General features: G+C 51.9%; 1 protein-coding gene across 1 annotated transcript; it reads right to left on the bottom strand.

The window, feature by feature from the left end:
- Positions 1–2,623: 2,623 nt before the first annotated feature.
- Positions 2,624–24,809, bottom strand: RBP1 (retinol binding protein 1). The gene is made up of 4 exons (XM_037139407.2): positions 24,539–24,809; positions 23,909–24,087; positions 4,659–4,760; positions 2,624–2,865 (listed from the first exon to the last, which is right to left on the bottom strand). The coding sequence occupies exons 1-4, from the start codon at positions 24,609–24,611 to the stop codon at positions 2,812–2,814; spliced, it is 408 nt and encodes a 135-aa protein (XP_036995302.1). The 5' UTR covers positions 24,612–24,809; the 3' UTR covers positions 2,624–2,811.
- Positions 24,810–27,360: the final 2,551 nt, after the last annotated feature.

Genomic DNA, 27,360 nt, shown 5'->3' with positions numbered 1-27,360 from the left:
CTGCGGGCATTGCCGTACGTGGCCAAGCTTTGGAAATTCAGCGAGTCCGTCACTAGCGCCCCGCTATGCTATCAGGCCCTCTTGTTGTAACAGAAAATCTCTTTTTATATCCTGCAACAATGGCATCCAAGTGACAGGTAAGTGGTGGAGCCTGCAGTAGTGTCCAAAAGTGATCACTTTGGACGTGGGTGAGAGGGCTCAAATGCCACCGAGAAGGCTGGAAGAGCTGACTCGTTCCGCTGCCAAATTCAGCAGCAGGACCCCTGCAAAACGCTGAGCAATCAGAAACCCGCTTTAAAGCCATAAGCCTGCCTCTGTGCTTTTAGATTTAGACACAGTAAGAAACATCCCTCCCACCTTACATATACTTCTTTGGGAAGATCAGTCTCGTATGAAGTGAATTTTGAATTAAATGTGACTGCCCGGTGCTAAGCTCCAGCTGGTACTCTCTGCTCTTTTCTCTTCTCACCAGAGAACGGCTGCCATACTGGTTTTGCTGAAATGCTGGCTATGCCACTCTCCTGCTCAGAAACTTTCTATGGCTCCCACTCCCACTAAAATGGGTCCTGCTATTTGAGCTACTTCATGAGAATGGAGCTGAGTCTCCTCCTGGGACAAGAGGCTCCCAAGGGTGGAGCTGGGCTTCCCACATCACGTGCACAGTGGCACTAACAGAGCCACACTGTTGGGTCCTCCCTCAGGACCTAACTGTTGAGGAGGGTGTCAGGGTGGCCTGCTGAGGGTCTCAATGCCTGGGATGGAAGGGGACTCCTGAATGCCCAACAGGTGTGGCACTAGCTCAGTGCCAGGCACATAGTAAGTCACCATTAAACACTGCGTAATGCATGCACGCATGCATGAATGGCCTTTGTCTTTGCACGAGAATCTTTGTCTTTGAGTTCTCTATACTCAGGGACAGAGCCCAGGGCCACAAAGGTAAAGGGGTCTCCCAAATCTTAGGTGGTCCTGAGTTTTTATTTCCTTGATCTCAGCTAGGGAAGTGCCTGAGTAATGAAAAACATTGCACATTTCTTACATTTGCCTATGGCAGGGCTTCTCAACGCTATCGCTGTGACATATTGATTGGGCTGGGAAAGTTGTTGTGGGGGGCTGCCCTGTGCATTGCAGGATGTTGGCAGTATCCCTGGCCTCTGCTGAACAGCTGGGGTGGGGAATACTATTGGCATCTAGTGGGCAGAGGCCCCCCCACCCAAGTTGTTCAATTAAATGACTCCCGACATTGCCAGGTATCCTGGGAAGAGGCTGGACTACCCTCGGGTTAGAAACACTAGCCTAAGGCAGGAACTCTCAACTCCAATGCCATATTGGAATCACCTGGGGAGCTTTAAACAAATGCTGATGCCTGGGTCTCGCCCTGTGATGTTCTGATGTCACTGGTTCTGGGAGTGGCTTGGTACAGGGAATGTTGAAAACTCCCCGGGGGTTTCTAATGTTTAGCCAGGTCTGAGAGCCCCTGACCTGGTGCTTGGAAGTCTACAAGTTTCATATGCATTACAAGCTGTACAACCCCCCTGTGTGGGAGGTGAGGTGGATCTTTACCATGGTTTGCTGACTGGAGAAATGAGGTCCACAGGGGTGTGGTGTGGCCCTGTAAGTGGTGGACTTGGGGTTTGAACTCTGCTCATCTGACGTCTAACCCAGTACTCATGCCAAGGGGTAGAGCACAGCCTGGGCAGACTTGACGTTGAGGGGGCCTCGATGGAAGCCTTCCCCCTCCCAGTGTCTTCCCCTGTCCATGGTCTCCCACCTGCTCACTGGCCCTTCAGTTGCCTTGTGTTCCTTTATACAAAGGCACAGCTAGCGCTCATTACACTTCAGTGTGAGCATGGGGTTGCTCTCCCTCTTCCAGGGGAATCTGCATGTCTCAGCTATAACACTGACGGGGGCAGGTGGGGAAGGTAGATGAGGGTAAAATGGGGATAAATGGTGATAGAAGGAGACTTGACTTTGGGTGGTGAACACAGAATACAGTGTACAGATGATGTATGATAGAACTGTACACCTGAAACCTATATAAGTTGATTAACCAATATCACCCTAATAAATTTTAAAAAATTTTAAAATATAACAGTGAACAGAGGAAAGTTTTATATCAGTCCACAGATGAGGAGTGGTTTGGGGTTGGTTCATGACACCTCTGAAACAAAATCCAATCGGTAATTGCCTCTGGTTAAGGTCCACCTCGTTCTAGCTGTTTCCCCTCTGCTATCCAGCTCCATTTCATTCACAAGCAGTTTTTAGAGCATCTCTGACGTGTGATGCAGAGTCGGAGACCTCTGTTGGTTGGATCCCCTTATCTAGACTCAAAGTTCCCAGGCCGGAGAACATCTTCTCCGGCGTCAGTGGCACTCACTGCACTTTGGCCCTGACTGGACACGTCATGTGGTAGGTGCCTAGATGACTAAATGCCAGGCCACACACCTCAGACCGAAGCCAGTGCCCCGGGGAAAGATCACACAGTGCAACACCATGACTAGATCTTCAGGCGTGTGGCCGGATTCCTCCCATCTGTTCAGGGGTAGCATCAGAAGTAGCCAACTTCAGAAGCCTCAGAGAAAAGATAAGCACAGTGGGGTGACGAAGCTTCTCCAAAACAGACGTCTTGAGTAGAGATCACTTTTATTGGGTTGGTTTTGTTTTAAGAAAGGGAAAAGAGATAAAGCCAAGAGACAGAATGCTAACAGATACCTGGAGGTGGCTGGACGTTTCTGCCCCATGCTGTGCAAAGAGTGGGATCCTGGCCCACACGTCCGTGCCACTCATTCCTCTAGACCAAGCCCGACCCAGGCTTCAGTGCACCTTCTTGAACACTTGCTTGCAGACCACACCCTGCACTCTCATCTCCTGAAACAAAAACAGATGCTTGTCATCGGCCAGAGCAGGGTCACGCTTGGGGCTCAGTACATCTAGGGACAGCAGCTTTGAAAATACTCAGCACCTGCTCTTTTTCCCAAGAGTTGGTCCAAACAAACCTATTGCTTGGAAAGTTGGTTGAACTGGATCGGTGGAGGTCAGGCTATTGCCTGTAAATTGAGCTGGTTGGGAACCATACACTGGTCAACAGGACTGGCCCTCTGATGTTCCCACTGCCTCCCCAAGGGGCCACAAGACTCCAAGAACCTCAGGCCTAACCCCAGGCCAGAGTCTGTGTCCAGCCTGGGAAGAAACCAGGTCCAGACACAAGGCTTGACCATCCCCCCACCCACAAAGGACTCAGACTAGAGTGGCAAACTAGCACGGTGGTTCCATGTTTCGGTTGCATGTTGGGGGGGCTTGATAAATGCCTGGGCCCAGGCGAGGCCAGTTATACCAGCATCTCATTGGTTGAAGTACTGGAGTTGCTATTTTTGAAGGCTCCCAGGTAGTTTTAAAATATAGCCAAGAAAGCCCACGCCCTGCCTACAGGGCAGCCCCTGCTGATATCGGCCAGTGAGAACGACAGCCCAATGTCGCCAAGCCTTCTAAGGTTATTTTGTTTGTTTTTGTGTTGGTTTTTTTTGAAGGAAGCTAGAAATCAGAATATTTATGTGACATCTCCTAAGTTTTAAATCACTGGGTGAAGAAGTTCGAAGCCCACTGATGGCCAAATAAGACAGGCTTGTGGCCCCCAGTTTGCAGCCTCTGTCAGAGCCACAGAACTGCTGAGCTGAGAAGGCCAGTGGAGATCACATAATCTACACTCGTTTCTCTGCAGCCAAGGAAGTAAAGCCCAGGGAGGAGACACTCAAGGTCAAGCACTACAGCCTCTGAATATAAAGCCCTTATGCCTCTTGGCCCAGACCTCCATGTCCCAGAGCTCCTGCAGACACTGATCTTTGCAGCACTCTATGTGGTGGGTGGCATTTTGCAGGTGAGGCTGAGGCAAGGAAGGTGCCTACTCAAAGGCACCCAGAGAGTCAGGACTAGAACCCAGGTCACCCGGACCAGGCTACTTTCTTAGAAAGGAAAATAGTCCGGGAGTTCCAAGGGGACAGAAAAAGTGCGGAGAGAGCTCCTTTCAGAGGACATGTGTGATTTAACCCTACAGGCACTAAGGCCCCTGCCCTGGGTTTGTGCGCGCTTTTCCCAGACAATTCACGGGGCAGAAGTGGCTTTGACCAGAGGTCCAGGCTGGAGAATTGGATGAGTGGGGCCCACACCTGAGCTGAGAAGGCTTCTCTTCCCCCAACCTAGATGGTTGAGATCATGTCTTAGAAAAGCTTAGAGAATTCTCCTAGGCTCTTGTCTGCCACACTCTGCCATGGTGAAAATAGGCACCATTTGGGAGTAAGTTCAGTTCTGCCACTTTCTAGCTGTATAACTGGGATGTGAGCCTCCACACCCTGATCTTGAAAACAGGAGCCATAACGGCACCTGGCCCGTAGAGATGCCGAGAAAACGGAAACAGACAGGGATGCAGAAGGGCTTGGCTCTACCATCAGCCGTTCCCCCTCACCTCCTCCCTCAGATCGGACAGGTGGGTCAGCCTAGACCCAGAAAACTCACACACTCAAGCATCTTCTCCAGGCCCTTGGAAGAGAAGCTTCAGAGCACAACCAAGGCCCAGCCATGGGGCATTCGTCCAAGGTCCATTCAGACCGCAGTGGGGACCCCTAGGGCCCCGCCTGGCCTGCCCCAGCCCCACCCCAGGAACCTACCAGGTGCAGCTCGTCACCCTCAATCCACTGGGTCCAGCCTCGTCCCTCCTTCTCACCCTTCTGCACACACTCGAGCTTGTCCCCGTCCCAGCTCACCGTGGTCTGCCAATCAAAAAACAAAAACAAAAAAAAAACACAGTGTATGTGACTCTTGAGTGTGCAGCCCCTGGAGGCTGGAGAAGGGGCAGCCCCAACCTCCATAGTCCAATCAATTTCAGTACAGAAAATTTGTAGCCTCATGTCCCCTGTCCATCATGTGCTTTTATTAAAATATGTAAATCAGTTTTAAAATTACAAAAACTTTAATAAATTTCACTGAAAAGGGTAAGTTGGGGAGAAAATGTCATTGGGGTGGACCGTCAGTGCAAAGGCTGAGTGGGGCTGGGAAGGAGCAGAGGCTTCTGAGGGCCGGTGGGCATGGGTGCGGGCTGGTGAGGGCTGCTGTCCTGCATCTTGCTGGTGAGAGGTCGGTTCACAGACTTCCCTGTCTCCAGAATTCATTTATTCATTTGCAAGGTCTTGGGACACCAAAAAGTCCCCACTCCTGACCTCAAAGAGCTGCCCATCTTACTGAGAATGCCCTCAGATACTAATAGCTGACTGCAGGGAGGAATGGCGGCTCTTCCAGGCGCTCCCTGTGTCCTCTCTAGATCCTCCCGATCCCTTTAAAGGGAGCACAGATTTGCACCTCCATTTTACAGATCAGGTTAAGAGGCTCGCCAAGTCCAAGTCCATCCAGATGGTCAATGGCAGAGCCAAGTCAGAACACAGACCTGTGGGGCTCTGAAGTCCCCCTTCCCACTGAACTCACTGCTTCCCTAGGTGGCCCAGGGTCACCTGTTACAGACTAAGGTGGCAGGAATCCAGATGAGAATCATGGAGGGAGAGGCTCTGGGCTGAGGAGACACCAGGGCTGGGCCTTATTGAAGGACAGAAGAATGGAGCTGAAGCAGAGGAGAGGAGGGGTTGGTGTGGGGGGTTACCGGGGGACCACCATGAGATGAAGGCACAGGACAAGACATCAGGGATGTGCTCAGGAAGGTCCTCGGGAAGGTTCCAGGAGTCAACCCCTTGCCCTGTGAGTGCTTGCTACCACCCACCCCCACCCACCACCCTTGGGCCCTCACATCTTCCCAAGCAATGGCTGCCCTGCCAGGTGCTGGGCGTGCTGAAGGGAAGGCAGCTGATAGGAGGAGGCCCAGCCTGTGCCAGTGGGAGACCTCCCAGGCTTGCTGGAGCAGCAGAGGGCCCACCAGAAACACGGGGCTCAGAGCGTTGGAGTTTCGAGGTGAGACAGTGCAGGGCTCACGGTCTAGACTGGGACCTGTGTGCGGGTACAGTGGGCATCGCTCCTGTGCGCAGTCACCTGCCTCCTTCCACACGGGCCCGCTTCCCCGCTGCAGCAGTTAGAACTGTTTGCCCCTGTTCACTGTGTGACTCTGGGCAAGTCCCTTCTCTGAGTCCCCGTGTCCCCATTGGTCACATGAGGCTCTCAGAGGCCATTGACTCAGAGGTCCTGGCTTTACAGAGGTAAGGTTCTAGGATTCTTGTGTTCCCGGCTTTGCCCAGCTGAGTCAGGATTTGGGAGAGAAGGAGAAATCTAGAAAAATGGTTATGTGTGGTGAGCAGCCACTCTCCATAGGACGACCACCTTCCCTGCCTCCCAGCCCTGTCCCTTCTGGGTTTGCTGATCACTACTGCCCTCTGCTGTTGGGATGACACCTGCACACAAGCACAAGGCGGATAGGTGGAGCCAGCAGTGTCCCCCAGCTTTGCACAGGGATAAATTCACTTCTGCTCCTGGAGCCTGTTCCCTGAGGGAGATGGGGCACACCAAGACTTGGGGTAGGGACAGCAGTTCTTCCTGCAGAGCTCACTCGGAATACATATCCAGCCTCATGCCAGAGAGAAGGTCCCACATCCAAGTGGGAACATAATGAAGTTAATGTCTGATGAGGTGTGTCATGGGTAACGACCACGAATGGTCTCAAGCCGCAACACAAGATGCCCACTTGCTGGGTGCCTTGTCCATCCCAGGCCTGTGAAGGAAAGAGGGGACTGAGAAATCAGACATCTCTCAACTTCAAGGAGCTCCCAAGAACATGTGGCTTCGTCATTAACTGAACTTCTCTTCATGTGTTTATCCAGAAATCTCTGCACCGAGGGCTCCAGACTCAATCGGAGGCCAGGAGAGAATCGTTGCTTCTCGGCTACGATACGCACGCTTCTGCCTCTACTGGACACATGAGGGTCAATGAGCACACTGACACCCTCTGTACTGTGAAACACAAGAAATGCTCCGAAGACAGCCCAGTCATTAAAAGAATACCTGCAATCTTGCTTCTTCAGAGATAACTGCTCTAACATGTTCGTGTACTTCTGTCTGGTCTTTTTCCCTATTGATATACATATATATTTGCTTTCAAAAAATTAGGATTACATCATTTATGGTTTTGTACCCTAGTTTCTTTCACTTCAACAAATATTCTTCATTAACATTATTTTAATTGTTACATAATATTCTGGAAATGGCGACATCATTTGTGGAGCTTGGCACAAAATGAAAATGACGGGCTTCTTTTTAAAACACGATTAAGAATTTTAAGATGGTCCCTGGCTGGTGTAGCTCAGTGGATTGAGCGCGGGCCTGCAAACAAAAGGACCGTGGTTTGATTCCCAGTGAGGGCACATGCCTGGGTTGCAGGCCAGTCCCCAGTGAGGGATGCAGGAGAGGCAACCATACATTGATATTTCTCTCCCTCTCTCCTTCCCTTCCCTTCCCTTCTAACGATAAATAAATAAAGAAAAGAAGATTTTTTTAATCTTAAAAAGAAAAAAACTTAAAAATAAAATAAAATTTATTTAAAAAAAGAATTTTAAAATGGTGACGGCAGAACATCAAACCAAGCAAGGGGCCCTTCTGAGCCTGGGGCCCTGTGTGATTCAGGCCCACGAAGCTGCTCCCTGTAGTACTTCACTGTACATACATACCATTATTTGGCCTGCTACCTATTCTTAGACACTTAGGTTATTTATAACTTTGTGCTACTAGAAGTAAGACTTCCTTGTATATACAGTTCAAAACCCAAATCGTCTCCTTAGAATAAATTTCCTGAGGAAGAACTGTTGTGTTACAGCCTGTACATAATTTTAAGGCTTTTCACAAGCACTGCCAACTTGAGCTCCAGAAAGCTCACACCTGTTTACTTTCTAACACCAACATCAGAAAATGAGCGTGAAAGACACGTTCACTAATGGTAAATCAGGCTTTGCTCCTGGGCTAGCACGGCACCTTCCCAGATCATTTGGCAACTTTTAACAGGGATCATGTAGATACAAATAAAAATACCTTATCAAAAGAATGACTGATGCAGAATTTCAGGCATCGTGATAGACTGATGAATACAGGGAGCGGGAGGCTCTTTGGGTGCAGGGAATCGTTCTCAGAGCCCCACAAACCAGACCACTTACAGAGAAGGATCCTTGACACAGAGACTCTGTCGGTGTCCAAAAGAGGCACTTTTGCCACCTCACCTTCCTGTGGACCCTAGTGAGTTGGACAGAAGAGCCTCCCCTTCTCTGAGCTGGATATACAGGGTAGGTGAGCTCAGAGAAGTTAAGTGACTTTCTCAGTGTCACCCTGCTAGTGAGGGAAAGATTTTGGACTGGAGCATGGACTTGCCTGACTCAGTGCCCCCTTATTTCCCAGCCCAGGGCAGAACACCCATCACAAGTTGGCTAAAGTCTTTGGGGGCTGCAGAAAAAACCTGGGCATTGTGCTAAGACCTGGGGTAGTCCCCCAGGAGAAACACCTTTCAGTGAAGTCCAACCACTGGTGGGTGTGGGTGCAGGGAGCCAGAGGTGGGCCCTAAAGGCTTGTCCTAAAGAGATCACCACGGAGAAGGGCTGAGAGACAGAGAAGTGCCAGGTGTTTGTGGCCCAGGGAGGTAGGTGCTTGGACTAGGGGGAGCACAGAAGCTGCAAGAAGCTGCAGGAGGGCTCCTCATCTCAGGCGAAACATATTTCATTTTTCAAGTGGGAAGGAATTCCAAACAGAGTGAATAAGGACAAGCCAACCAGTGCTGTAAAGCTATTCTGGAAGTAAGGTAAAGGAAGAACATGGCCGGTAAGTAAAAGGGGCCACAACACCAGACTAAACATGGGGACTGGGGCCTGGAGCATGTTTTCAATGCCTCCAAATGCTGCCTGTGGCCTCACACCGCCAGCCCCATGGCTCCGATCTGCTGGACGGAAGCATCAGGGAGAACACTCGCCAGGCAGGTCAGGGAATCTGCTGGGCTGCCCTCCGGGTTACAGCGGCTGGAAGTTCAGCTATCATTTACACAAGGCTCCTGGTGCCTGCCCCTCCTATTGTACACCCGTATCATGTTAAAACCAGTATATCACAAAGGACATATTTTCTGGAGTCAACAGACCTGGGCCCTCTGTCCCCAGCCATGTGGACTGACTGGGCAAGGGGATTAACCTTCTCTGAGCTTTAGTACCCTCCCCTACAAAAGGAATTAATAGTCCCTACTCTGCAGACTGTTTCATTTGGTGGTCCCCAATAGATCACATGATATTCATGCCCTTGTCATATTGATCGTGGGCTTGGCTATGCTTTGGCCAATAGGAAATTAGTGAGCACGAGGCAAGCAGGGCACGTCATAGGTGCTTGCACTTTGGAGGCGTGTCCTCTCAGAACTCCCTCCTCTTGGAACCCAGCTGCTGTGCTTTAACGGAGTCCAGGCTATTTTACTGCAGAGAATGCCATGTGGAAAAGCCCTGGAGACCAAGAAAGAGACATTACTGCCGAAGAACTGAGTCCCCCAACTGAGCTTTCAGCTGCATAGTCACTGGACCTGAAGAACTGCCCAATCAACCCACGGAATCACAAGACTAAATGGTCATTTTAAGTTATTAGGCTTTGGGCTGGTTTGTTGTGTGGCACTGGATACCTGAAAAACTCACTGTACCAGGTGGTGCTGAGAATGAGAGAAAAATGCATCAGAGGCATGGGGCTGGCTCACGAGGCACGAGGTAACGGTGGCCCTGAGGTCCAGGGCTCGGATATGGACGGGGTTTGCTTGTTGCAGTTGAACAATAACGTGTTTTTGTTTTGTTTTGTTTTTAGTTGGAGATTTGTGAAGAGCTGATGGACATGCTACTTATCACGGCTAAATGTTTCCAAAGCTCCTTCCCTTCCTGCGGACTTGGCTCCACGGGGCTGCCCGCTGAGCTGGGCACCAAGGAGCGCCGCTAGGCTCACTTCCCGTAAAATTTAATTAGTCTTTGTTTAAGCAGAAGAGCTATTTGGAGACTTCCCGCTGAGAGCTGCGATGACTCCAAAAACGTGATTTCGTTCTCCTTCCTCCACTCCCCTACATTCACTAGTGGTGGGGAGGGACTTTTAAAGCTTTGTATCCTGTGGGAACAGACCAGCCATTGCCCAGGGGATCAGATTTGTCCTGAGAACGGAAAAGGGGATGGGGAGTCGGGGAGCAGATGATCACCTAGAAACAACAGAGAAGAAAGAAGGAAGGAAGCCATGTTGCAAGGGGAATGGGTAATAAGCAATGGTCACTTGTGCTCTTACCATACAAAACATAACTTCTGAGAGCAACCTTCCCCAGGACCCAAGAAGAGAGCACTGTGACCTGCCTCTGCAGCAGCCTGCCACCTCTGCTAGACCTGGAGCAGCAAAGTCTGGGACAGGGGTTCAGCCTGGTCCATGAATGCCCGATCTCGAAGGGTCCTTAAGGTCTCATTCAATCTAGTTTTCTACCTTGGATCCTCACCACTGCTCAATGCATTGAATCAGGGTCTAACAGGGGAATTTCAGCCCAAATGATGCTCCTGATGCTTCTCACGTGGCACAGGGAGGTGGTTATCCTGGGGACCAAGGTAGAAAACACTGTATAAACCAAGGGGACAGACACTGCTGCCTCCAGCCCCCCACCCACATTAGCTCCGAGACTTCATCTTGGAAATGGAGCCCAGAGAAACTCAAAGACAAGGGGGTGGGGTGTCCACACTCAACTCTCCTCCAAACAGTAATTCTCATCACATACACTACCTTTGAGTCTACAAATGGGCTGGGACCTAGAGCACATTGGTTTTGAAGCAAAGCCAGTCTAACTTTTCTATTAAAACACTAATAACTTCCAAAACTCTGACCTTGTCAGCAGCTTTTCCAGAAAGACTGGCACCTACAGATGAATCAAGACAGCTTGGCTTCACTCTGACAATGGCTTTAAAAGCCATTCTCTAGCTCCCCTGACCCCTTAGAAAGCCCAGCTGGCACTGCCGCATGGGACCAGTGACACAGAAAACCTGACTCCTGCAGGCGGCCTGGGGAAGTCTGTCCCAGGAAAGTCTTGAGCCCCCGTGCCCTGTGCAAGTGACCTGTGCTGCAAGTGACAAATGGTTCCCACTAAACGGGCCCATCTCTTGGCAGTGACCTGGCATGAACCACAACCGCCAAAAATTTGTGACATTCGTTACAGGTCCCACATGCCCAAACAGCGCTCCAGTGAGTGGGGCAGGGAGGCTGAGCAATCACTGTTGCCCACCCAGCCCTCTGCTTAGGGACATCCCGGAAGGCTGGGTCTGCATCTTGTCTCTGGGGTTTGAGTCAGGTCCTAATAGAGCAGTTCTTGCCCATTGTGATTCTGCTTGCAGAGGCCAAGCCAGGATTGACCCAGGTCTGACTCCAAAGTCTGTGTTCCTTAAATTGGAGGGAGGGGGGAGGGGCGGGGTGTTGTTGGGAACCGCTCTGCCTGGTCTCAGGAGTTGTAACTGCCCCTCATGGCTAAGACTGAGTGAGCGACCTCCAGAATGTGAGCCACTAAGGAGACAAAGCTTGTCTCTGGCAGCGACGCTGCTGCTCCTTCATCCTCTGCTCCCAACGCTTGGTCGGTTAGTCTATGACGGGTAAGACCCCTCAGAGGAAGGACAACCTAAGCCAGACACGATCACTTGGGAGGCCATCATGGAAGGACCCGGGGGGCTGCAACAAAGAGGGAATGATGGACCCTTGCCCCCCCAGCTATTCTGACATAGCCTGAGTCCCCATGTCCGTCTGGGAGAAGCCCTTCCTGGCTCTAATCCACTTAAGCCTGAAAACCTGTGATGGGGGAGGCGGTGCAGTCCTCTGCTGGCTAGAGCTGGATCTGGAGTGATGGGGCATAAGAAAGAATTCCTAAAGTCCCATGAAGCCTGCTTTGTTGAGTGCTTTCATTCATATGATAAGGGTCCAAACAGGAAATGAGTATGTCTCCCAAAGTTTTTGTAACTCCCTTACCTGACAGACACTGACTCAGACTAAACCATCAGATTTCTTTGAAATGTTATCTACTGTGGATTGAGCACGGGCCTGCGAACCAGACAATCGTGGTTTGATTCCCAGTCAGGGCACATTCCTGGGTTGCAGGCCAGTTCCCTGCAGGCAAATTCCCAGAAGGGGACGCACGAAAGGCAACCATACATTGATGTTTCTCTCCCTCTCTCCTTCCCTTTCCCTCTAAAGATAAATAAATAAAATCTTAAAAAAAATTAAAAAGAAATGTTATCTACTGTTTGATCCTTACAGCCTGACATTGATTGATGAGCTTTACCTGTATTCCTGTGTATTACTACCTAACAAAAGCCATTGAAGAAGAGGTTCTTGGTCTTTCTCCTCTGAGACACTGACCACCTCTCCTCCCCAAGCAGATCATGTCTTGGTAGTTTCACTTTCATCCGTGGTGGGCAAGGGGACTTGTGAGCAAAGTTGCCTCCATAGGGTGTGAACTGGAAAACCAGACAGCGTGCCTTCTATATGTGATGTGAATCACTGTATGACGCAGATTGGCCATTCCTCCCAGAGTTCGATTTTCCCCTTTCAAGGCTTCTGGGACAATAAAGAGGTTCTCAGGCTCTGGAGCTTATGTTAAATAAGTGAGCAGATGGGAAGGGCAAGGAGGGTAACAGAACCTGCCAAATGCCTAGTAATGTGCTGGGAGGATTCCCTAATGTTTCACTTGATCTTTAAGCTTTAGAGCAAATATAAACAAAGCTTAGTTGAGTAACCAGCCCAGGCCACCTAGGGGTTAGGAGTTGAGCCATCACTTAAACCCAGTTCTTTCTGGCTGAGCAGTCTATGGGCCTCCTGGAAGGTGAGGCTGCTGCCTAAGTGGATGGGCTGGCTCCTCTCCCTCCGATCCATTCCTAGGGGGCTGGCAATTATCTAAAATCAGCACATTTAGGGGGAAAAGCCAATTCACTCTAAAAGCAGATTAAAACTAAATTAATAAGGCCTTAAAATGTGAACAAGTAATTAGGGGCATAATAGCTGTTAAAAGCAACTACTACAAACTAGTAAAGCCACAAAAAGGCTTTGTGGGCACAGGAGAATGCAATTCTAATACCATGAAGAAGCTCAGAGCAAATGATAATAAATTCTTAGGGCAAACAAAATGATAAAATGTTAAGACTTGTCTTGGCATGTCATTTTTTAAATTCCTTAAACATTTAAGAAAGCACCCAGAATCAATTTGGAAACAAGAGATTGTCAGAGAGCTCAAGGCCCCCTGAGGCTAAGGTTCTGGGTGGGGAGGAAGAAAACAGGGCTGGAGATGGGCGCAGGGCTCCTACGGAACTGCACTCAGTCCTTCTGGGGGACCAGCGTTGAGGGTGGCCCTGAGGCTGGGCTGGGCCCCAGCTCTGCCTGCAGTGCGGCCTGGAGGGAAGATAGACTCGTAAACTGATGTGGACTCCACCTGTGTTCTGTGCTGGGATGTGTGAGGGGCACCCAACTCAGTCTGGGCTGTAAGGAAGGGCTTCCTGGTGGAAATAAAAGGACCACTGCCATTATCACTGTCACCACTCATCATCTTAGCAACACACACTGAGCACACACTAAGTGCAGGGCAGGATGCTAAACAGAACATGGGTCACAGCAAGTTGATTCTCTAACCCTCCTGGACCACTTCTGCTTCTCCCCACTTTACAGAAGCAGTGACTGAGGCTTTAAAGCCACCTACCCAGGAAGTGGGGAGATGAGATTTGACCCCAGTAGCACCCTGGGCTAATGCACTCTGCCGTTCCCTGATCTAAGCTGACCCCTGAGTGAGCGGTAGGGTTTGGCAGCACAGTTCTGTGCAAGGAAACAACATTCAGCAGTCGTGGCTTCCACACCCGCACACTGGCAGTGGGCGCTGGACACAGAGGCAGGTCAGCGAGGACCCTGCTCTCAGAAGCTCACACACCCCTGGAGAAGAAGACGAGCAGACAGAGAATTCCAGCAGAACAGGAAGTGCTGGGTAAAGGCAGGTGATGGGGGATGTGCAAGCGGGAAGGCACGTCATCAGCCTCTGAAGCGGGGACAGAGTTCCAGCAGGGAAGGGTGCCTGGAGGAGATAATACTGAAAGCAGTGCTGGAAGGGACACCAAAAAACAGCACGTAGGTCAGGTTAAAAACATTGGAAAAATGCTTTCATCTGTAACATTGGAAAAAGACTCATCTGGGACTCCCAGGTAGAAGGGGGAGCCTGGACAGATGCAGGGAGGGCAGGGCAGCAGGAGAAAGGCTTCTAAACGGGCTTGCCTGGCTGGGCGCTCTTGGCCTGACCTCCCTTGGAGCCTGGTCCTGCACCTCCAACCCCCGAATTTACTGAGGAGATCTCTCACAGCCCTTCCTCTTTCCCAACTTCGCAACTCTGTGGCTCTGACAAGCCAAACCTGGTGCAATGGAAAAATCCAGATATTTGCTCATCCAGCAGGCAGAGCTGGCTCTGCTACTAGGGCCAGTACAAGGATTATTAGGCCCATTGAAGGGAGGGTGGGGAGTAAGGACTGGCCGTCCTGCCAGAGTGCCTGGAGGGGCTCCGCAGGGCAGAGTCCACCCTCTGCTTCCGATCTTTCTGGGAGAACAGACATAAACAGCTCCCAGAAGATAAGAGTTGCTGGCTGGGAAAGAGTGGGCAGGCCAGGAGCTCTGGACATAGCTCAGGCCAGGCTCCTGGGGGCCTGGGGGCCTGGGGGCCTGGGCCCTGGGGGCCTGGGGGCCTGGGGGCCTTTCAGTCACAGCAGGACACTGGCCCCCACCTTAGAATCAATGGCAGAGAAAACTCGCATTCCAGTCCACTGAATGAATGGCAGGAAAACATTCTAGGTATTCTCGTAATTTTTCAGACAGTGAACACCCTTTTCTTGTTAGACAAAATATCTCAGGCAATGTGGCTGTTTATTCTTCCATAGAGTAGTCTTATAAATTTTGGTCAGCCCCTGGGCTGACAAACGCCCCAATTTTCTCAGGCCAGGAGCACTTGGTCATCATGCCCAGGGCAACATGGCCCCTAAGAGTGTCGGTCAGGGTTTAAACCCCCTTCTGCCCACTGTGAACCCATGGCCTGCCCTACGTTCCCACACAGCCATCTTGCTGCCACGGAGGCTGTCACCGTGGCGCAGCACCTACCTGGTAGGCTGCGGGCTGGGTCAGGCCCAGCTCTCCTGCCTTTGCTGGGCCTGCAGGAGAGGACCAACGACAGCCTTGGACAGAGGCAGGTCTGAGCTCCAACCCATGCCCACCTCTTTCAGGCTGGGTGACGCCGAGCAATCTACTCCACTTTCTGAGCTCTATTTCTTCATCCGCAAAATGGGCTAATGAGTTTGCTGTAGAACAGACCCACAGGAGAAAATGGAGCAAGCGGCTGCAGGGGCCTATTTCAGTGCTGGACACACAAAATACTCGGTAAGCAGCAGCTCCCCCCTCGAGCTTGCCCAGCCTGCTTCTATGGGTGCGGGGCAGTGTGTGCCCCTCAGGCCTGCCTCCGCTCATGCGAGCCCTGCCAGCTTTGCTCTGGGTGGCCAGGTGTCCCTTCACACGTCACCACCCCGAAATTGTCTTTTGGAGGACATGGTTTACAAGATGAAGGAATTAATAACAACTCATATTGCCAGAGCAGTTGAGTGCAGACTTTCCTGCATCTATGCCTCACCTTTATGATTGTCCCCATTTCACAGACAAGTAAAGGCACAGAGAAGTGAAGGAACTTGCTTAAGGGCAGTAGGTTTTAAGTGGCAGAGGCGGGATTCCAAAGATGAGAGTCTGGCTCCAGAACTAAACTGGTTACAAATCAGCCAGGCGGCCAGGCCCCGCCTCCGAGGGGGCCAGGCTGTGGCTAAGCGAGAGCCTGAAGGGAAGAGCTGCCCTCCAGCCTTGCAGCTGGGGTTCTCGGCCAGCAGGGTAGCCTCCGTGGGGGGAGAGTGGAATGTAAACCAGACGTCACGCCCCTGCACCTGATGATTCCACCCCATGACACTACCGCTTCATTACTCCTCCTGGAGTAGGAGGCAGGGGCCTTACCCCAGGGAAGTGAGCAGAGAAATGCTAAAGGGGGCGGCAAATGAAGGCACCTGCAAAGGGCCAGACGGGACCCAGTGTGGAGTGTGAGGGAGGGAGTGGGGCTGGAGACGCCGGTGTGGCCACATCCTACAGAGCCTGGTGCCGCCTGGCTTGGCCTGTCAGGTGCTGGGGAGTCTCTGGGGGTTTTGACCTTAGAGCAGCATGATCACATTCCCCTTCTAGAATGGGAAGGGTGGGCTGCCGTGCGGAGGACAGTGGAAGGGAGATCGGTGTGAAGATACTGCAGTCATTAAATGCAATAATCCATGGAAAGTGCTAAGCCTGGCACACAGTAAGCACAAGAGATGCTAATTGTTATTATTATTACAGGCGAGAGATAGGCAGAACTGTGGGGCTGGCGAAAAGGGATGCTAAGCGGCAGAATCTATGGAACTTGTTGGCTGATTACCCATAAACGCTTTTCATTTATCCTCAGTGATCACTTACATGGCTATGTGGTGGCTTGTGGAATTAAACACCAGTTCCTAACCACCCGTGGTTCTTTGGTGCTTAGGGACACCAGCAGGAGGCAGCCTGCTCTGTAGACCATACAAAGGAGTCAAGAGATCTGAAGACGGATCACCAGGAGCAGGCCCCCCAGGTCCCTGTCAGTGGAGTGGGAGAACAGCACCCCCTGTAGGATTGATGGGGGATTGCATGATATAGGCGGAGTGCTAGGGCAGGGTCTGCCACAGGGCAGCCTCACTCAGTGGCTATGTTTGTGTGGGTCGCTGAGGATCATTACCACCCAGCCACACAGACCTTCATACAAATAGATACAGTTTTTTCCTTTTGAATGATTTTCCTGGAATATAATCCCATTAAGTGGGACCTCTCAGTCAACGAGTAAGATGACTTTTCTGACTCACTGTGCACTGCAAGATGGGATTTTTCTCCCCTTGTTTTCTGAGTTCAAGGCCAGTTGCAAGGCTGGCAAAGGTGGCGTGTACAGCCTGGGTCCCCTCCAGCCCTGTCTCCTGATTTCATGCCCACCTTGTTTACACAGTTCTTCCCCAGAGAGCTCCCACACTGCCTTTGGACCCTTGCCAGGACAGTAGGGGGAGGCAGGCTGGAAGGAGAGACTTACTAATGCCCAGGTATTAAAGACAGCTAGCTAGCACTCTAAGGTTGTTGCATATTAAAGGGAAAACCTAGAGAAGTCTTTGGATAGTTATCCAAAGTAATGTGCTCTGATGGAAGCATTTCAGGCAACACAGAGACCTGGGGTTCCTTTTTGGGGGACAAGGATGTGTGTGTGTGTGTGTGTGTGTGTGTGTGTGTGTGTGCCCTAGCACAACTCAATTTATACAACAGAGACAGCAACGGAAATGCTTCCCAGGGAGGAAGCTATTGTGACCCAGAAATGGCCCTTGCTCTCAGAGGCTTCAATCAACTGAGTCAGATATGACTACATCCCCATGACATGTGAAATGTCTGCAACAAGACCTGGGCGGCAGGGGCTGGTTTCTAGAGACTTCCATGGGGAAAGGGGACACTAAGGACAGTCATCAGCTTACAGACTCTGCACGCCTGCAGCAGAGGATGGAGGGGTGTCCTGCCCCACCCACCCCTTCTGGTTCCAGGCCCTGGGGACCCAGGGGTCTGGGATGACTACGAGAACGTAGAAGTCCTTAGAGCCTGAGGTGGTAAGCCCTCAGTCCAGAGTATCAGAAGGGCTCTGGCCCTCTGGTGCACACAGCTTGGTGGCTTCACAAGGCACTGTCCTCTGCACTACTCCTGCGGCCCTCAGAATTTGCCCTGTAGGCAATAGCCATGATGCCTGTTTTGCAGATGTGAAAACAGAGGCATTGTGTCCAATCATTTAAGGTCACCCTTCTCCACACTTTTATGCCTTGTCAACACTGTCTGCCTCCAGGTTGCAATGATGCTCACAGTAAATGCCAGCCCTCAGCAGAGCTCCATGGGGGGCCTTGTAATAGAGGCTTTTATGCAGTTAGAATCCTTCCTCTGCCACCAGCTGGCTGGGTGACCTCGGGTTACAAAGGTTCTTAACCTCTCTCAGCCCCTGCTTCTCATCTGTAAAGCAGGCATCATAATAGTTACAGAATAGCAGTTGTTGTGGGAACTAAAAGAGAAAACCTGCCAAAACCATTTGGTACAAGCACGGCACTTACTAATAGTAGACCGAGTACTTGGTATTTCCCTTTGTGCCAGCCTAACGAAAACCAAAACCTAACAAACCACTGTGACTCTTCTTGAAAGCTACTTGGTGAATTTTACTTGGGTGATTTTAATTCTTCTTTTAGTAATCCTCAAAAGCATGCTGCCAACATGATTTCAAAGGTCAGAGAACTCTAGCTAAGATGTGAAAGAGACTCCGTGTTTCCCTCCTGGGAAGCACCGGGCCAAATGCCGGGACGACCTGGGCAGAGGCCCCTCCCAGAAACTGCCAAATCCGATGGCACGTACAGCTCTGCAGCCCAGGGATTTGTTTTTGCCATTGGCATAGTATGTTTTTAAAAAATGAGAACCAAAAAAAAAATCTTTAATGAATCAAGAACAAGATCAGAAAGCTGGTTAGTTTACGCCAAAGTGTCGACAGCAGTTTGGTGGAGTGCACGTGCCCTTAGATGGATGGATCATGGGCAGGTGAAAGCAAGCAAGTCAAGGAGGGAGGGGAAGACATCAGAGGTGGTTAAAGGGACAGAGTTCAGAACATCTCTAAGTGCTGGTATAGAAAGATGTCTAAGAAATATCACTGAGTTACAAAAACAATACACTGAGAAGTGGGTCTTTCTCTCGGTTCCTCCCTCCCTCCCCCACTCCTGCCCTCCCCCCCTTTTTTGGCTTTAGAGACATTGACCAATTCATTGATCAACTGATAGAGATTCCCAGACAGACCACCAGGAACTGTAACAGGGGTCACCCCTGGGGAATGGGAATCGGGCAGAGAGAGCGAAGGGGTCCTTTCCCTTTCAGTTGACTCTCTCCTTGGCTATTTGAATGTTTCCCTTTTACAATAAAAACAAAGAACCCCACAGAGCGGCGGAGGCCTTGAAGCGGAAGGCAGCCTCTGTGGAAGGGGTCACCCTGAGTTCAGAGCTGGATAGGAAGGCAGGGCCTCAGCCAGGGAAGAGGCACAGGGCTCCTGCGTGAACAAAGCCACCCCCTCCAGGGAAAAACCTGTCCTGGTGCCCATGGTGGGATGACAAATGGCCCTTCTGCCACCACCATGCAGAGCCAGGCTGACGGCTGCGATTCCTGGCTGAGGCTCACTCTTCTCCCACAAAAGCCACTCCTGCTGGGGGAGCTGAGAACAAAGAACCCAGTCATTCCTCACTGGGGGGATTCCCTCCTGGAATGGAGAACGCAGTCTGAAGTTGAGGAACACTTTCCTTTTTCTAGGTCCCCCACCCTGCCAAAGCCTACAGCTGCGAGAGTCAGTAAATGATAATGGGTTCAAACTGGGCTGGAGACTGCGTCTGAGCGGATACCGGTGTGCAGGAGGCGGTGGAGAAAAACCAGTTCCATGTAGTTCTACCAAAATGACAGCTTCTGCCGCAGTGGGCAGTGTAAAAGCTGAAGAGAACGGACTGAAAATGTGAGTGGAGTGACTGACTCTGGGTTACACAGACCTGAGTCTCTCCACGCCTCAACCTGGGAAGACCACAGAGCCATTTCAGGTGGTTCTGGGCACGGATGGCAATGTCCCCGGGGGGTCAGAGGATGGGCTAAACCAGCCAGCGATACCTGGCTCCCTACACCTGGTTTTAGAAAGATGCAGACGCAGAGACATTTCTTTACTCCAGGGCAGTGGACCGAAGGCTCCAGTTGCATCAGAACCACCTGGCCGGTGCCCTGAAACCCAGGTCGCTGGCGCCACTCCTGGAGTTTCTGATTCAGCAGATCAGGGGTGTGGCCGGAGAACCTGGGTTTCTAACATTCTCCTGCTGCCGCCAGTGCTGCCGGACTCCGCTCAGGGAACCCCTGCTGTGAGGAGCCTGCAGTGCACACGGTGACGATGGGCCAGCTGATCCTCGACCTCAGGGAACAGGGTGGGATGAGTGGACTTCGGGAACCTGGACAATGTCCCATCCAAAGGGAGCAACTGTGACAGTGTCCCAGGGAGTCATATGACACAGAAATAATCACACACCCAGCATTTCTAGCGTCTTGATTTTTTTTTTTTTGGTAAGAGCAGCTAGAAATACAGATTTTTTCTATGAAATTTTGCAATCTTTGGCAATCATTGGTAACTGGCTCTGAAATTTTTCAAATATTGTGCAGGCCAAACAAAATACATCTGTAGGCCAGATTTTGCCTTCCGGCTAGGAACCTTATCTGCATTCCTAGGGAAGAGGGGCCGGCTGCAGATCTCCGGCCGGGCGGCCTTGGAGAGGAACGTCAGCCTGACCACGCCTCACCCAGCAAGGCTCCCTGGGGCTTGTTGGGGCCTTATCTAGGCTCCTGTCTCCTCCCCATCACTGTCCCCTCCTCTGGCCACATCTTGCACTTCAGCCACACTACAGTCTTCTAGACTGCATCTCTCTCATCTCCTTAACCTCCTCCCAGCCAGGCCTTGGTTCCCTCAGCCTGGAACGTTGTTATCCCTTCGACACACCTGCCCTAATTCTTACTTGTCCTTGAAGGCCCCACTCAGCTGTCATCTCTTCCTGGGAACCTTCCATGACCACTGCTGCCCCAAGGCCTGGGCCCTGTGCTCCTTACCCACTGGGCTTCCACCACAGCACTGGGCTGTAATGGCCTGAAGGTCCTCTGTCTCCTCCACTGGCTCAGGTGCTCCAGAGGCTTTCCTGCCTCCGTGTCCCCACATTGAGCCCAGGGCCTGCTATGAGACGGGTCCAAAATAGCATGTACCAAGTGCTGCTCTCTTGGCCTTGGCCTTCCTCTCACCCCCTTCCTGCCTGCCTGGATTCTTTCTGTGTATCCTTCAAGCCACAGCTCAGACTCGGCTTCCTGTGGGAACTTCCCCTGACCTCCCAGACCCAGGAGGGGGTCCTTCTCTGCCCGTCCTTTCTCCATGCACACGATTGCAGTAGGACAGGCCGCTTTGATCTGGCTCCCCCACTACCCTGAGCTCTGTGAGGTCAGGACTGTCATGTGATTCATCTCAGTAACATAGACAGGGGCTGCAAAGATAGAGCAAGCACCTTGAAATGCTCATAGGACCAAGAGAGGAACGAACAAAACATGAATGAATGATCCCCTGTGCGAAGTGACACCTTTGTAATGTGCTGGGAAGAACACCTTAGAATGAATCCACCTGATGCTGAGAACAAACTGGCTTCCTCCCAGCTGCTGCTTCTGGATGGTGGGTGCAGAGTGTGTGGCGCAGAAAGGGCTGCCACCCTGCTCAGGACCCCTGAGGGCCCCTCCACGCACAAGGCTCAGGGTGGAAGGTGGCTGTAATTCCATTATGCTAACCCTCCTGCAGCCACGCTCTTCACTGTGGTCCACCCTCCAGCTGGGCAGCCAGGAGAGAAAGGCCAGGAGGGGCCAAGGGAAGCCTGCACAGAGGGGCCGTCTCTCCCGAAATGGGCAACAGCAAGGGAAGTGAGTGGCCATCTAGTGAGTCCTGGAGCAACAAAAGTGACCACGAATCCCACCCAATTTCCTCTGGTTTGCCCAACTGCTGGGCTCCCTGATCTGCTTACCCACCACTATCCCACTGCTGGGTTAAGAAAACAAGGCAGCTACGGGTCCCTTGTTTTGTGTCCAAACCCCTCCCTCCTACCTCCCGTTCTTTTCTAATCAAGTACAGAAGTGACGCTCTCCAGAACTCCTTCGGGCATCCCCTCCTCTGGGTGCTTCCCTTTGTCCCCACTGATCTCACTGTGTTTGGACTGTTTGTGTGTCTCCACCATTAAGACCCTGGGCTTCTGAACAGCAGGGACTGTGCTGTGCGGGCTGTGGCCCCGGGCCTGGTGCCGAGACTGCTACGTGACAGGACAGTGGTAAGTATGGTGCAGTGGTTAAGGGCAGGCACTCTGGCGCCGATGGACCAAAGTTAAACTCTCCCTCTGCCATTGACTCTGCTTCCCTGAGACCACACAACAAGTCCTGCCTCAGTTTTCTTATCTGTAAAATATTGTGAAGATTGAATTAAAATAAAATGTGAACAGTAACTGGTATGTAGTAAGCCCTTGATGACTATCAGCTAGTATCCTCGGTGATCAGTAAATGCTTTACGCATTAAGGGAAGAAATTAAAGTGTGAAGATAATTAGCCAGGTACAAGCCAATACATTCCAGAGGTTGTGGGTGACCCAAAATAAAGAGAAATGTCTTTTTGTGTGCTGTGAGTTCCCCAGGAGTGAGCTGGGGGCAACTGTTCTCATGGGGCAATTCCAGGCACCGGCCAGGGGCAGATCCTGGGCAGCGGCTCTCTCAAAGGCATGCCCCACCCCCGCCAGCACCGGGCAGACCTTTCTCACTGTGAGCATCTGGGCAGGTTAAGTGACCTCAGGTCTTTTCAAGGCACAGCCTGGCATCTCCCTACAACAGCAGTGTTTTCTCCCACCAGTAGCCTCTCCAAGGACACTCCCCGTCTGCTATCCCTTCTTCTGCTATCATTCCACACAGCAGGCTTGCACTCACTCCTGACCACCTTCATATGAATCAACAAAAGAGAATGAGCCCTCTAGGCCTAGGGCTCCTTATCCCCAGGCACCGACACTCCTCAACCACAGTCTCAACAAACCTCGGCCATCTGGTTTCTGCAAAGCTACCAGCAGAGAGGAGCCATAGAGAGGAGGAGTGTGGGCTTCAAAGTCCAAAGACCCAGGGTTCAAATCCCATCTCTTCCAAGTCTTTTCCCCTGTGGAGCCTGTTATTGCCTAATATGGAATGACTAAGCTCTCCCTCACTGGGCTGTGCACAGTGCAGGGTGTACGGCAGATACCCCCCCCCCCCCGTTGTGTATAACGGAAGGGGGAGGAGGGAAGGACAAGGGGCAGGGCCTCATCAATAAGCATAAACTACTGACAGCTCTGGACTCAGGACTGTGAAAGGGAGACTGGGAGCACCCTGACCTCCCAGTGACCTGAGAATGTTGTTGATGGAGGTCTGGGGTGACCTTCTGGGGTTTGCTGTGACAGCACTAATTGGGGTCTCTAGGTCACCAGCTTCCCACCCTTGGGAGCAAGGTCTCCCTCCCCTCCCCCACCCCCACTGCTGAACCTCTGGCAGGAGCTGCAAAGGAGCCGACCTTCCCAGTAGGTGTTGGCTGCGAGGTTCAAAGGAGGCTCAGCTGCACACGGGCAAAGATAGGTGGGAAAGGGGACAGTCGGGATCCAAGTCCCTGTTTTGAGGACGGGAAGGGGCAGGTCAGAAGACTCTGGCAGAGATCACAATGCTTCCTGGGCTTCAGGCTAGATCATATAGGAAGTTTACATGAAGAGGGCTTCCTGTGTCTCTTCTTCATTTCCTCCCTTCCTGCTCTCATTCCACCAGCCCACAGTGCAGTCAGAGAACAGCCAACAGACATGCCTGGAGCTCCAGCCCAGCCCCTCCCTAGCTGAGTTACTCCAGGCATCTTACTTCCTCTCTTTGAGACGGTTTTTTCACCTGCTAAATGGGTGTGTTCACTCATACCGCCCTCCCTCAAAGGCTGCTGGGAGGCGGTGAAGTCAAGTGTATAAAAAACATGACTCAGTGGCAGGACACAGTGGAAACTAAACAAACCTAAGTTTTTATAACTATCGCCCTTCAGTTTGGACGGATCAGGATGCTGGATGAGTGGGTGGTGCCAACCTTGGGCGCTGAGAGTACCGAGATCCCTGGTTCTTAATAACACAAGGGCCCCTGTTCCCCTCTCAATTAATTAGCCCGCCTTTGGTCAGGCCCTTTGGGCAGGAGATGTCTGGGTGTATGTAAATCCTCACCATGCACTTGCGGTCATCTATGCCCGTCAGATCCTCCTCAAACTCCTTCCCAACCTGGAAGTCCATGATGTAGTTCCTAAAAGTGCTCAGCGTCCGGATGATCATGTGGTCACCATCCTGTACGATCTCTTTGTCTGGCTTCAGCAAGTTGGCGATTTTGCGCAAGGCCACATTGACATCTGCAGGAGTGCGGGTACAGAGAGGGGCAAAGAGTTGACCGGAAAACCCAGAGACCTGTTCCTAGGGTAGAGGGATCCCTGGGCCCGCTCCCCCTGGGAAAGCAGCTGTGGTTCCCTTTTGCTTGCACTGTCTCTGCGCTCAGCCAGTCTGTGCCTTTTAAGACTTTTCTACTTTTTTGCACCAAAGTTTCCTGCCCTATGCTAACCCTTTAAAAACAAAAACTAGGAAACCAAAGCCCAGCTTTCCTAATGAAATTATACACGTCTAGAGCCAACTATCAGATATTTACCACCAACGAACCTCAACAACCCCCATCCTCCAATAGGAAGCCTGCTGGCCGCCCTAGGAGCCCCCGCAGCTGACGCCCTTTCTGCGCAGGCTCTGGGGAGGGGCCCCTCCGAGGGGTTCTCCGGGCGCCCCCCGGGCCGAGCTCCGCGAGCAGTGGCTTACCGAGGGCGCGCAGGTACTCCTCGAAATTCTCGTTGGCCAGCATCTTCCAGTACCCGGTGAAGTCGACTGGCATTTCGCGGGGCGACTGGGGCCGGACGGCCACGGATCGGGCGGGAGCAGCTCTAGGCTCTGCCGGGGCAGCGGCTACCGAAGCGACCCGGCTGGTGGGCAGCCCGGAAATGTGCGCCCTCAAGTGGGGCGGCGACAGCTGGATTCCGGGAGAGCGCGCACAAAGCGCGCAGGAGGATCCATTGTAGCCGTCGCTCCTCCTTCCTTAGCGGGGGCGGGGGATGTTGGAGGGCTAGGTTTGTCCCTGGCTCGCGGCCACTGTCTTTCAGACCTTCAATTCCCCTTCCTATGAAGGAAAAAATGGGGCGGGGCGAAGGCTGTTGCTTTGGATCCAACTCTGGTTCCTGCAAGATTACTTCAAAAGCCGTGAACTTCTCACGTTCAGCGGCCACTTGAGGACTGGGAAATAGTTTCCTGTTTGCTGGACCGCTTAAGGAAAGAGGCCACTTTATAGGCCTTTGTCTACTGCCCTGCGCGCAGGGGGTCAGGCCAGTGGCGCCCAGTCAGGGCCCGGGAAAGTGGAGCAGTTGAACTCTAGGTAAGAAAAGTGAGGCACTCTCCACACCCCGCCCACAGAGAAGAGCAAGGTGGATGTTGTTTGAAGTGCGGCTAAAAAGGCCCCCTGGGCGGTTCTGATGCGCAAGTTTGGGATACACGAGCTTTATGCAAATGTAAGCAATTATTAATACACTGCTGTTTTATCCCTCCCCCGTCACCTAATGGCAGCGGAGCACGCCAGTGTTCTGCGCTTTTTTCACTTAATATGTTCTGGAGACCCTTCCATAGCTGTACGTGGACAGTATCCTCATTCTTCTGCAGGATACCCCCTCGTTTATCCAGCTTGTCCCCCGTTGATGGGCACTTGCGGGTACCTTCCAGTGAAGGTCTTTGACCACATCTCATTTCCCACCTCAGGGATATGTCACCGCGCTTTAAAACCTCTCTCTTTGCCAACAAGGAGATGACATCATCGTGTGGGTTGACTTTTTGACCCTCTATTAACGACTAAATATCTCTTTGAAATTGCTTTATGCACTGTCAAACCTGTAGAGAATTTTTTATGAGTTTATTTGAGCCAAATTGACGACAATTGCCAGGAAGCAAAAAATCTCAACGGATTGAGAAATGCCCTGGAGAATAGCAGTTTAACACATTTTATACATTATAATCAAAGGAGGAGCCAGAAGGGGGGTCACATGAAATCCATTGGTGATAGATTAGGGAGGCGGGAGACACGGGAGCAGGGAAACCTCTGGGATTGGATAAGAAGTGAAATGGAGAGACACGTGTTTCTTTCCCATTGGTGGGTGTCCCAGCGTTAACAAGGAGCGTTCACCGCAGAGGGACAGTGTGTGGGGGGACAAGATAACAATGCAGGGCTCTGGGGTCTCTGGGGTCTCCACCTGGGTGGGAGGTTGTGCTCTGGGGTGTCCTGAAGAAGAAAATTATCTTGACTTTCCAAAGCTGTGTTATCTGGAATGCAAAAAGATTAAAGACAGGCTCAGTTAAGGTAAATACTGACCTTTTTTAGGGAACGATTCTGGCCTAGGACATGACTGTCCACCAGGAACTGCTTTTAGTCAGACCGTCCTTTGCGGTTACTTTGGGGCTCTGAGTCTGTGCAGCTGCCACACAGGCCTCCCCTGAGCTTGTCAGGTTTTGCCTGTGGCGCCTTTCCTTCCACAACACAAAGCACAGCCTACGTGACAGCAGATACATTCTCTTTTCCCTGCCACCCACCCCCATGACGTCCTGTTAGTCCTCTCACAGTGGCTGAGTTAGGAAAGTGTGCCTCCTCCTCCCAGGGAGTGGCTTGGATTTCAGCCCCTTACCCGCCTTAATCTACATCTGGGCATCTCAACCTTGGTTCTGTTGCCATTTTGGGGCACATAATTCTTTGTTGGTGGGAGAGGTGTCCTGTGTATTGTAGGAAGTTTAGCAGCATCCCTAGCTACATCCCAGGGGCGCCTCCCGCAAAGATGTCCCCGGACATTGCGAAGTGCCGCTGGGGAGGGTGGAGAATCGCCCCTGTTTGGGATCCACTACTGTGACAGCTGTGCCTCTCCCGTCTCCTGTCTCTTCTCACCTGGCTGTGGGATGCTCCAGACATCCGTCGTTCACACAGGCCCAGGCTCTGTGTCCCTCCTGAGACAGCCCAAGGCTTATCCCAGGATTGGCTGGGACAGCCAGGTGGCGGGACAGCAGATCCTGGCCCTGCACAGCCTGCAGGTACAAGGAGAAAGCAGGCGGCTGGGTGGGTCCTGGCCTGGCCGGGTCCTGGCCTGGCCGGGTTCCCTCAGGCGTAATCAGGGGCCTGGGCTTCTCTGTGGGTTTGACTCACTGGGATGGAGGTTTAGCCAAAGGCTTAAACAGTGAACAGTGATCATCCTTAGTCACCCCCAACTAGTCTAAACTCCTTTCCTGGCTCCCCTGCACCACCCAGCTCAGCCACTTGGATTTCTCACTCTCCCCAACCTTTTCCTTTTGTGCTGATTCTCCTGAGATGGTTTTTGCCAAATGTCCACAGGATGCCCAGCACACAGCAGGGCCCGTCAGTGCCGGCTGGCCCTCTGCCATGCCCAGAGCAGCCCCTTCGTGCTTTAGGCAGAGGCCTGCCCCTCCTCACCATTCCCACCCTCCCCTGTTTATCCCAAAGAACCAAGATCTGGCCACGTCTCCCTCCTCTGGCCAGTTTGGACACCTCCTGCTCATCGGACCTTACTGTGCTGAACTGGCCAGCTGGGCACAGGGCA

The sequence above is a fragment of the Artibeus jamaicensis genome, unplaced genomic scaffold (assembly GCF_021234435.1).
Source record: "Artibeus jamaicensis isolate MK-2021 breed Jamaican fruit bat unplaced genomic scaffold, CSHL_Jam_final contig_519, whole genome shotgun sequence".
Classification (NCBI taxonomy): domain Eukaryota; kingdom Metazoa; phylum Chordata; class Mammalia; order Chiroptera; family Phyllostomidae; genus Artibeus; species Artibeus jamaicensis.
The sequence above is the reverse complement of the archived record's forward strand: the minus strand, read 5'-3'. Positions and strand labels throughout refer to the sequence as shown.

Bases quoted from the DNA above. Each gene is read 5' to 3' on its own strand.
- RBP1 (XM_037139407.2), bottom strand. From the start codon at position 24,611: ATGCCAGTCGACTTCACCGGGTACTGGAAGATGCTGGCCAACGAGAAT. The intron at 4,761-23,908 runs GTGAGGATTTAC...TTTGATTGGCAG, and splicing joins TAGATGACCGCAAGTGCATG to ACCACGGTGAGCTGGGACGG. The intron at 2,866-4,658 runs GTAGGTTCCTGG...TTTTTGTTTCAG, and splicing joins AGGGTGACGAGCTGCACCTG to GAGATGAGAGTGCAGGGTGT.